The sequence below is a fragment of the Armigeres subalbatus genome, chromosome 2, assembly GCF_024139115.2.
Source record: "Armigeres subalbatus isolate Guangzhou_Male chromosome 2, GZ_Asu_2, whole genome shotgun sequence".
In the NCBI taxonomy this organism is placed as follows: domain Eukaryota; kingdom Metazoa; phylum Arthropoda; class Insecta; order Diptera; family Culicidae; genus Armigeres; species Armigeres subalbatus.
The window spans coordinates 226,633,764-226,645,833 of NC_085140.1; the positions used below are offsets into that span (position 1 = coordinate 226,633,764).

A 12,070-nucleotide genomic window follows, 5' to 3' on the forward strand; every position below is an offset into this window, starting at 1 on the left:
TAAAGCTTGAGCACCATGAATTTTCGAACATAGTGTTTTTTGGGACACCCTAATGTACGGGTCCGCGACGTTAGGCATAAGTACGTTAGGCATAAGGACGTCAGGCATAAGTACGATAGGCATAATGGACGTTAGGCATAACGGACGTTAGGCATAATGCACATTAGGCATAATGGACGTTTGGCATAATTCTGCCTTCTTTATGCCATAGGCTATTCTTTGGGTCATTTTATGCATAACGTCCATTATGCCTAACGTACATTATGCCTAACATCCGTTATGCCTAACGTCCATTATGCCTAACGTACTTATGCCTAACGTCTTTATGCCTAACCTACTTATGCCTAACGGTGTATACCCCTAATGTACATACACGAAATACAGGAACTTCGAAAATCGGAAAATTTCTTATCGTGAAATCAAATCGGCATGACGAATACAAAATTAGGGTTACTGCTCTTGGACTCCATCTCATAGCTTCGATATTCATCCCACAACAAAGCAATGAAAAGGTATTTGATTTGTTTCTTATTTTTGTGATTTTTTTCAGCAGTGAGCACGCATGTTAGCTAAAAGAAGCGACGAAATTGGTGCCGTATTTTTTTGTTTTGCGATGAGATGAATATGTTCAGTGAGATGGAAAACGTAACAGTTTCCCTACATATTATTCGGTGAGAAAAACAAAATAATTATAAATGGACAAATTGATATTGATTTTGTGAAAAAGAATTCACGTGTCTTCGTGGCGGATTTGATCTCATTCTATTGAACAATAACATTCTAAGCTCTATACAGGCGTTGTTCGCCAAGAAGCTAGCTGAATCGGATCACAGCCGCCATTACAGTTAACTTATTATGCATATACACAACATTTTGCATTAAGCATTTTGTATCAGGTATCGCGTGCAATCTGATTGATTCGGTATGCCAGCTCATTGCATTGAGTCGGTTAATATAGTTGATTACTCCAGGAACTTGTGTATGAATTAGCAATATAACTTTGACTCACACAGTCTTCCCGATTCCCTTAAGCTTGATAGGGGCTAGCCACATACCACGTGCAAAATGGGGCGGTGTTCGGTATGGTGAATGTCAACGATCCATACAAATTTTGGAAAATGTATATGAGCAATTTGCACGCGGGGGGCGGGGGACGTTGGCGTATCTGAAACTGATCAAAACCTGTCCACGTGGTATATGGAAAGTCGCATAGTAGAAAAGGACACAATTACACTGATATAACCCATTGATATCTCTGCGGCCCATCAACTTGGGATTAAATCTAATCTAGAGTATAATAAACACAATCACATAACACAGAACGTGGATTATGATAGTCTTTAGTCACTACTACTCTTATCCGATTATATACCAGATGGCTGGCGTGTCTGTTGAGAAGCGTGGAACTTGTTGAAGGTTTATTTAGGGCGGACATAGGTTTAATGCTCGTTTTTGGTTTAAAAAAAGTGTAAGCCAGGTGAAGTTGGAGAAGTAAACAGCAATTCATTACGGGAGTGTAAGAATAGATTTAATGTGAACATAAACACATACCTGGTTTTTGTTTTTTCGTGACCGGAGACTTAATGCAAGGACCTGCGATTAACTTACTGCAATATGTGCATTTATAGCAAATAATGACAAATTATACGGGGAATGAATGTCATATTTTCAACAATTCCTTGCAGTCTCTGGTGTGGTCTATCGCAGCGTGGCTTAATTTCATAAAGTTGCTGACAATTTTTGCTGGCCATTAACTTATCTTTATAAAATGGTTATTTTTGCTCAGTCATGTGACACCAGTTAGAAATAAGGTGTTAGCACTAGAACCTCAAGGAATCTTACTGTCAGTAATAAAATAAAACCTGCACATCCAACCGGAAATTGCAACATTTTATTATATACAATTTTGCATTCTTTCCACTTAGGGGGAAAGACGGCTTTGGCAGGTTTTGTTCAATTATTGTCAGGGGAGTTTTTGTCGACCAAATTTTATTAAATTTGACCACAATATTCTTTGATATGCAAAGAATGTTTAGGCCAAATTTGAGTATAGTCAGTCATAAAAAAACCCCTGCCAATAATAGGACAAAACTTGCCAAAGCCGTCATTCCCCGGACGCGAATATTATCGCACTTTCATGAACCTCCGTGGTTTTCTCACGAAAAGAAAGCTTAGAACACCAGGAAAAGGATACGGGGTGTTTTAAAATCTTTCATCGGTGAAATTTTGAATACGCCCTATTTTAAAATTGTATGGTTTTTCCCATATACATACATGTTTGCTGCAAAATAGAAATAAATATATAGTGCTTTTCTTTTCAATAGTAATTGAATCAAGTATTGTTTAAATGCCAGTAGCAATACGAAATCTTCCAAATAAATGAATGTTATTCGACATTTGGGTAATGTGCCCAGCCCACGTAGGTCTGTCATACATTAAGATTGGTCGAACTATAAATCTAATGGAACAACAGTCTCTGCTAGATTTTTGTAACCATTGTAACCAGGCTTCGACAATTGTTTATGCATTAGGAAACGAATATTTTATGCTTGTATCAATTTAATATGTTTACATGTGACACTTTTCTTTAAATACCTATTATCCAATAAAATTCGAAGAACATTCATCTATTTGGAAGATTTCGTATTGCTACTGGCATTTAAACAATACTTGATTCAATTACTATTGAAAAGAAAAGCACTATATATTTTTTTCTATTTTGCAGCAAACATGTATGTATATGGGAAAAACCATACAATTTTAAAATAGGGCGTATAAAAAAATTTCACCGATGAAAGATTTTAAAACACCCCGTATCCTTTTCCGTGGTGCTCTAAGCTTTCTTTTCGTGAGAAAACCACGGAGGTTTATGAAAGTGCAATAATATTTGCGTCTGGGGGCACCGTGTCCCGCACATAATTTGCAAAAAATGCACAGACTGCAATGTCAAACGCAAGCCCTTGCATTAGATCCCCAGTCACAAGAAAATTATTACTGGGTATATGTTTGTGTCTACGTATAATCTATTTTTACACTCCATTCGAGGAATGCTATGCTGTTTACTTTGAAAACCTTAGCTACTTTACAAATATATTTGGTCAAAGACGAATGTTAAACCTGAACCCTCTCACACGCTTAGCGCTTCTCGACTAACGCGCTAACAATCTGGACTATATATCAGATGAGAGAAGAAGTGACCAAATACTATCATAATCTACATTTTATATTATGTGGATGTGAGGATTACCATATTATCTCAAGTAAAAGGATAACAAAGATAGCAACCCGGGCAGAAGTCATGAACAGCATAACAAAACTTGATATGGACTTGATTGATATAAGAGATAAAATAACAGGCAACAATATGAAAAATTTACACCGAATAACATTTAATATCAAGATATGCTATGGACAAGAACAAACTAATGGCACATGATATTGAACACTTCTTACAAATAGCATGACATGATCTCCTCATGCAATTTTAGTGCAAAATTTTGATATTGTCGTCTGATCTTTTATCTCTTATATCAATCATGTCCATATCTCAATTTGTGGAATTCGTGCCATGCAATGTATGTTCTTTTTTGTCATCAAGCTAAATGGCATCGGGGAGATTGTGTGCATCAACGTTATATTGGTGAAACATGATACCAATGCTAGTTCGTGGAGGAGCTAACGATAGTCGTTAAGATGTATTGATTAAAACCAAATAAACCGACTTAATGCAATGTGCTGGCATAACAAGTATGACATTTTCTGATCTGGTTATATGCGAGATTTGATACAAAGTGCTTAATGTAAAGAATGTCACTAACATTGTTTTTGGTGCACAAATCCATTATTTATATAAGTTGGATATTGACTTCACTTTCTTTTTAATGAAAAATGACGGCAATTCTCAACTTATGAGTAAAGAGCAAAATTTTTTGAACAATGTGTGTTTCTTTAAGAAAAATTAGTCTTACTATATGTAATGGAAAATGAGATGCACAGAGTCTGGCCTTAATGTTCACAGTACAGTTGTTGTATTAGAAATTGATCCACGAAAAGTGGAATTTCGTATAGAGTAGAAGAAATAAAGTGATCAAAATGTGGTTCCTGAGAGATTTTACTTTAGTCATTTGTTTGATTTCGTTTACACATAATTACTGTCAAATATGTTTTTAAATTTAAATAATAGAAATTATTGCGAATTTTTTTGGAAAAAACAGCTATTTCTATCAATATGACAATTTTTTCAATACATTGCAACTCGTTGGACAAAATTGCTAATGTATTCAATGCAGATGTTTAGTGACATTGTGAATAATGAAAGTGGCAGTGATGTTTGTAAATACTTTTTAAAATGGTTAGCCGATACAATAAACATATATCATCTTAAGTTTTAGAATTGAAAATAATGATAATTTTTATTATTTGGTGTGGGGGTTTACACATTTTATTAAATGCATCAACATCAAATATTTGGTTTACAAATATTACGTTTAAGTAAATGAAGCAATATTTTATATGTATGTACCAATTTCCTAGCGTATATAATGTTATGATTTGTTTTGTGTTCAAAATAAATCGATTGTTAAAAAACTCTACAAATCAACATGCTATGTGTGTAACTTTGTTCCAGAGTTCAACAGTGTATAGTTTGTTATTTATAAAAAAGATCATAGAGAATGTGAATAATAGTAGCATACTTACATAAACTTCTTCCCATTGTGAGACGTATCGCACCAACCGAGATAACCGTAATAACCTCACCAAGGACAGTAACTTAGCTAGCCTGAGTATTCGCAATGCCCTGCCAGCGTGGAGTATTTGAAAAGAATCGGAGAAATCCTGAAAAAAAATAAGAAAGTTAACACCGTTCTGAGGCATGACAAGTTGTCTATCATATTGATTTGTACATTCTTCTCAAGCTGAACGACAATTCATGTATAATATTTTTAAGGAAATTTGTCTTTTTATCAATTCAATTCTGAAACAGGAAAAGAAATCATAAAACAAAGCAAATGATTTTTTTTAGACTCATCATGAATTTTATTTGTATTTCACACAAAGTTTTGAAATATGTGTCGTATAACTCGAGAAAATATTAGGCACAAAAAGCGTAAATAGTCGACTCAGCATCCAGTATGACGAAATGAGTAATGTGTACCATGTTTCATAGTTTGACACTATATATAATAGAGGAAACCGACAAATGATGAACGGCAAATTTGTTCGCCTATTGTAGAACGCCCATGAGAAATGCACGTACGTTCAACAATAGTCCAAAAAAATAGTCATTCGACATTTGACGAATTATCCTGTGTATGTGTGCGTGTGTTTGTGTGTGTGCGTGTGGTTTGTGTGCGTGTGTGTGTAAAAACTTGATCCAAAACAATAGTTATTATTGACATTTGGGTTATATAGCAAGTACCTGATTATTTTTCTGAATCTAGAAAAAAGGAAGAAATAAAAAAACTTAGTACAGCACTATTATCCAGGGAAAGAATCAAGCATGCCGAATAGATTTTACGTAAATTATTCCTACGAATTACTGTCTGGATTCTTTTCTCGAAGGCAATCGCTCTGCACCTTTGGAAACTCTAGACATTGAGAGAAATGTGTTATCTCCAGCGCAGTGGGACAGAAATGGCAGAGTTATAACAAAAACTATACGAAAACGAGCTAAGTAGGAAGAAAGACCGTTTAGGCACTACCCCCTATTCCCGTCCGAGACGCTTACAACTCAGCAGCATTACAAAATAAGGCTCGATTAATTGTACATGATTAGAAATCGGCCCATGCTATCCATGTATCAAAAATTCAGTAGTAATGCGCCCAAATGTGACACTGGACAGATGAAAAAAGGGGCGCTGCTCAAATGGTTCTGATACCCCAAATATAAACTTTTTCTTTCGTGGTATGAAAATAACATACAGACACCATTCGATTTTGGCAACACGTTAGGAACAACATGAAGTTGCCAAATTCGAATGTTGCCAAAATCAAATGGTTTTGTTTTCCCATGATACTTCATATTCCACATCGTCACACTCTGTGCCAATTTTTTACGCGGATTTTGAAATCTGAGCTTTTTTTTCTGAAAAAAAAACTTGTTATGCGATTTTTTTACGTCGGTTCAGACGTCTAACTATTTTTTTTACACAGATTATGTGATTTACGCGGTTTATAGGAAATTTAAAAAATAAAAAAAAAACAAAGAAAATTTAGTTTTGCCAAAATCGAATAGCTTTGTTGCCAAAATTGAATGGGGTCTGTAATTATTTTTTTCAAAAAAAATTATAAAAAACAATTGATTAAAGGGTTAGTACAATCGGCGGCCCGAAAAGGTGATTTTCCGATTTTTTTTAAAGATAACTATTAATGTTTGAAAAAAAAAAATATTTTCGTTTATTTAGTTAACAACTAAACAACTAAACAGATAACAATGATTAAAAAATTTGACTCCTGAAATTCAGAGCTTAAAATATTCAACTTCATTAAGCTACCTCGGTCCGATTTTTGAGAACACATCGCATGATTTTTAAAATGTAGAATGACACAGTCAGAATACTACTTCAACGACTCATTCATTCGACTGTCACTGATAGTGCTTACTATGCAAAAACATAAGCTCCGCCTATTATGACGTTTACCATTGAAAATGCCTCACGATTAAAAATCGGAATCAGTTCTGTGTGATACATTACTTTACTCACTTGAAACGTATTTAGTTTTCAAATAATTTATCAATTTGTGAATATACATAAATATTCATAGAACACATGAATGTGTTTGAAAGTACGCGGACAAGTGATTTGAACTTCACAAAATAATTTCGATAATTGCATACTCTGGCCACAACATACGGTTCGAGGCAACATCTCTCCATCCTCGATTGCGCTCCACGATCGCTATGTCGTTTTGTACCTGGTCAGCCCACCCCGCTCACTGCGCTCCACTCGTTTTTGTACCTGCCGGGTTGGAAGTGAACACCAGGGTTGCCGTCCGGTATTCTTGCAACATGCCCTACCCATCTTACCCTTCCTGCTTTAGCTTCTGGATACAATGTTCGTCGTAGAGTTGGGTGAGCTCGTGGTTCATCTTTGCCACCACACACCGTTCTATCGCACACCGCCAAATTTAGTCGTAAGCACTCGTCTCTCAAATACTCAGGTGCTTGCAAACCATCCACGTGCAAGGTGCATGTTTCATGTCCGTAGAGGACTTCCGGTTATATGAGCGTTGTATACATGACACATTTGGTGTGATTCTGAATCTGCTTTGACCGCAGTTTCTTCTGGAGCTCCTTTCTTCGATGCATTCACCACCAGTCCAACATTTGCTGCTTTACGTTTCACGCGGGTGTATAGTAATGCCACCTTTGCAAATGTTCGGCCGGTCATGTCCATTAGACTGACCAGGCCTTGAATGGGGAGAAAATAAACTAAACGAGGCACCCCCAGGATTGTGTCCTTGGATGACAAAACCAATCTCTGAAATTTTTAGCTCAATCGCTTATTGCGTAAGCTGGCGCATAAGACTAGAAATTTGTTTCTTTCATTTTGTTTGATTCAGGCAAAATACACCTCCGTTACTTTTTCGTTCTGAAAATTGGTTCGATATTCCCGATTGAGTTTAGAATTGCAACAAAGGCAGTTAATATGTTAATGATCAATTCTACTGAACATAATACGATGATTGAATAAACTTTTTGCCTTTCGCGTATACTGAGTATACGTAAAGGCTATAGGATCACTCTAAAACCGAACTTTTGATTGAAGGCTCGGAGACCCATAGTGTTATATACTCAGCGCGACTCAGCTCGACGAATTGAAGTGATGTCTGTAGGTGTGTATGTATGTATGTATGTGTGCGTGTGTGTGGGTAAATTCTAATCGTCCCGAAGAGGAGCAAACCTTCCTTCCCTGTCAGCATACCACCACGACAACAAGGGTTGGTTACCCAATTTTCCCTAAGGTAGCCCGTACCCGTACGGGGAGGTAAGGATAGTAGAATAGGATAAGGATAAGTAGGAATAGATAGTAGAATAGGATAAGGATAGTAGTTACTGGGAATGAGGTAAAGGACCGCTAGATGGGGTCTATTTTATTCCTTGAAGTACGTGAAGTACTAATGGTACGCAGTACTCAGCGATTATAGTAAAAAAAAAATAAAAAATAAAATGTTTATTTTGTTCAGTTTTTGCGCTGCGAAAAAAATTGACTTGGTCTGCATTGAACAACTTCTTCAGCCGCTACGCCAGATATAGTGTGGCAACTCCTAGGGTACAAGCCGGACGAGACGTTTCGAAATAAGGAACCCTGCGACACTGCTTCGCTATTCAGCCTGTAGCTTTGGAGCAACGTCTCATGGTAAAATTAATGATAAAGCTGATACTGTAAAACAAACTTGAGCCAAAAAAGAAAAAAAATAACAATTTTTCGAAATTTCGCAGAGTGTACTAACCCTTTAATTAAGCCCTAGTATAATAATAATTGATAATATTTATTGTTAATCTAATTTTTCGATTTTTAATCTAATTTCTTCTACATTTATCTAAGCAATCTAAAAATCATTTCGATTTATTTCTTAATATTGTTATTTTTACTAGAGGCCACGCATTTCAGCCTGAAGGACTTAGTCCTTTCCTTTAACGTGAGACGAATTTGTGACAGTGAAATGGAAAGTGGAAAAGTTTCCCAAAAACCTGAAACCCGACCATCTCTAAAGTATAGTAAAAACCGTAATTCGCGCATCTTTCACATGATTCTTTCCATCGAAACTTTGTGAAGTGAGTTATACGTACCTGATTGAATATGAGGAATATGTAGTCTAGAGGTATCGATGAAATAAGATCGAGAAAAAACCATGTTTTTAAATAATGTTTCGCAATAAGCTTAGGATCTAATATCACTTGTTCGGCGTTATCTTGTTGCATAATGCCTGAAAATAGAAAAAAAGTACGGCAATGATGTTAACATTAATGTAAAGAAAAACAAATAATAAACAGTTATAAAACTGTTGAAGAAATTTAGGAAAAGCAGTATTTATAGCAACGAACAAAAACTAATGTTTTTGCCTTTCTCGTATTTTTATTCAACATGAGCTTCGCGATAATCCAACTGTGCTACCACAGCGTAGCTCCTACACATCGTGATTGGTCTTAATCAACAAAATAGGTGTTGGAATAAACCAATGGCGTAGCCAGAAAATTGGTCAGAGGGGGGTTGGAGTGTTTTTGGATCAATTTTAATGTTACTAGTTAATCCTTGGATCTCGAATAAAAATGATCTATGCATGTATGTACTACTGTAGTTTTATTTACGGAACAAAATTTTTCTTCTAAAAATTTTGTCTCTGGGTGTGGTTTTGTGTCCAAAACCCCTCCCGTAGCTACGCCACTGGGATGAACATAATTTTCTGAATGCACAATCTTTTTTTACAAGGCAGTAAATAGTATAAACATATCCCAAATACGAGTTGATCCGACGCAATTATTGTAAAATTAATTTCAGAAACTTTGCCTTAGCAGCATCAGCATCAACTGTTTTTGATTAGGTCTGTTCAACAAAATGTATTAGAAAGGCATGCCAACCACTAAACAGGTGCTTATATAACTATCTGACTTCAAAATCACACTATTGGAGCAGCATTAAGGTTTCCTCAAATATACACAACATGAGAATCGCGACGCGATTCTATCGCTTGGCAAATGCGATTCTGTCGCCGTTGGAAAAGTGATGAACTTCTAACAATGAAAAAATCACTCTTATAAGAAATAAATAAAAAAAAAACCCAGATTAATCCACCTAGCGGTGATGGTGCCATTCTCGTTCGTTCAAAAGGTTTGGAAAAATCTCAAATAACACAAATATGTGGATTGGTCTTATTTTTCATATTTGTTTATATGCATAAAAAAAAATCTCGCCAAACGCAATTTGTTGCAAACAAATCGGATGAGCATAAGAGCAAAAAATGGCATTTTATTCAGTAGTTTTAAAATTAGTATTTTCGCCATAACTTTTGACCCAATTGTACGATCCGGCCAAGTTTCTATAGGAAACAATGGGACAAGATTCTGCGTCGAATGCAATCTGTTGCGAGCGACCTGAGAAGCACACATATAGCACATCAATCACAGTAACTTATATATGACCGGATTCAGTCACAATATGGTTACTGCAACCAGATTTGTTGAAATTGTGTTGCTTGGGGAATAGATGAAGTATAAGTGCTAAGAAAGTGAGCTAGACTTTTTTGAACTCTTTTTCACAATAAATAGTAATTTGACCATAACATCTAAGCCCATAGTTTTTTTGAATAGTTTCGTATGAATTTGAATTTTGGCCATTACTTTCGATCCCATAGTTCGATCTGGCCAATTTCAAATAGGAAATAATGGGACAGGATTCTGCGTCGAATGCAATTTGTTGCGAGCAAATCGGTTGAGGCTAAGTGCCCGAAAAATGAGTGACATTTTTTACGCGATTTTTTCGTATCAATTTGTATTTTGGCCATAACTTTTGATCCCATAGTCCGATCTGGCCAATTTCAAATAGGAAACAATGGGACAGGATTCTGCATCGAATGCAACTTGTTGTGAGCAAATCGATTGAGGATAAGTTCCCGAAAAATGAGTGACATTTTTTACGCGATTTTTTTGTATGAATTTGTATTTTGGCCATAACTTCTGATCCCATAGTCCGACCTGACCAATTTCAAATAGAAAACAATGGGACAAGATTCTGCGTCGAATGCAACTTGTTGCGAGCAAATCGGTTGAGGATAAGTGCCCGAAAAATGAGTGACATTTTTTACGCGATTTTTTCATATGAATTTGTATTTTGGCCATAACTTCTGATCCCAAAGTCCGATCTGACCAATTTAGAATAGGAAACAATGGGACAGGATTCTGCGTCGAATGCAACTTGTTGCGAGCAAATCGGTTGAGGATAAGTGCCCGAAAAATGAGTGACATTTTTTACGCGATTTTTTCGTATGAATTTGTATTTTGGCCATAACTTCTGATCCCATAGTCCGATCTGACCAACTTCAAATAGGAAACAATGGGACAGGATTCTGCGTCGAATGCAACTTGTTGCGAGCAAATCGGTTGAGGATAAGTGCCCGAAAAATGAGTGACATTTTTTACGCGATTTTTTCATATGAATTTGTATTTTGGCCATAACTTCTGATCCCAAAGTCCGATCTGACCAATTTAGAATAGGAAACAATGGGACAGGATTCTGCGTCGAATGCAACTTGTTGCGAGCAAATCGGTTGAGGATAAGTGCCCGAAAAATGAGTGACATTTTTTACGCGATTTTTTCGTATGAATTTGTATTTTGGCCATAACTTCTGATCCCATAGTCCGATCTGGCCAATTTCAAATAGGAAACAATGGGAAAGGATTCTGCGTCGAATGCAACTTGTTGAGGATAAGTGCCCGAAAAATGAGTGACATTTTTTGAGTAGTTTTGCACACACACACACACACACACACACACACACACACACACACACACACACACACAGACATCACCTCGATTCGTCGAACTGAGTCGATTGGTATATAACACTATGGGTCTCCGGGCCTTCTATAAAAAGTTTGTTTTGAGCGATCATATAGCCTTTACCGTATACTTAGTATACGAGAAAGGCAAAAGGTAGTTTGGCCATAACTTCCGATCCCATAGTCCGACCTGGCCAATTTTCAATACGAAACAATGGGAAAGGATTCTGCGTCGAATGCAATTTGTTGCGAGCAAATCGGTTGAGGATAAGTGCCCGAAAATGAGTGACATTTTTACGCGATTTTTACGTATAAATTTGTATTTTGGCCATAACTTCCGATCCCATAGTCCGACCTGGCCAATTTTCAATACGAAACAATGGGAAAGGATTCTGCGTCGAATGCAATTTGTTGCGAGCAAGGATAGGATAAGTGCCCGAAATTGAGTGACATTTTTACGCGATTTTACGTATAAATTTGTATTTTGGCCATAACTTCCGATCCCATAGTCCGACCTGGCCAATTTTCAATAGGAAACAATGGGAAAGGATTCTGCGTCGAATGCAATTT

The 12,070-nt window shown here is 36.4% G+C and overlaps 1 protein-coding gene across 11 annotated transcripts in view; it reads right to left on the bottom strand.

The window, feature by feature from the left end:
* The window catches only part of LOC134211796 (potassium/sodium hyperpolarization-activated cyclic nucleotide-gated channel 2), a 104,935-nt gene that overhangs the window by 27,239 nt on the left and 65,626 nt on the right, over positions 1 to 12,070 (bottom strand). For 9 of the 11 annotated variants that reach the window (XM_062689030.1, XM_062689028.1, XM_062689031.1 and 6 more), the window contains 3 exons: positions 8,795 to 8,931; positions 5,420 to 5,437; positions 4,699 to 4,836 (listed from right to left, as the gene is read on the bottom strand). In XM_062689030.1, the coding sequence (XP_062545014.1) occupies positions 4,699 to 4,836; positions 5,420 to 5,437; positions 8,795 to 8,931 (293 nt within the window). The remainder of the gene's footprint in view (positions 1 to 4,698; positions 4,837 to 5,419; positions 5,438 to 8,794; positions 8,932 to 12,070) is intronic. The other 2 variants (XM_062689029.1, XM_062689032.1) reach the window with 1 other exon arrangement.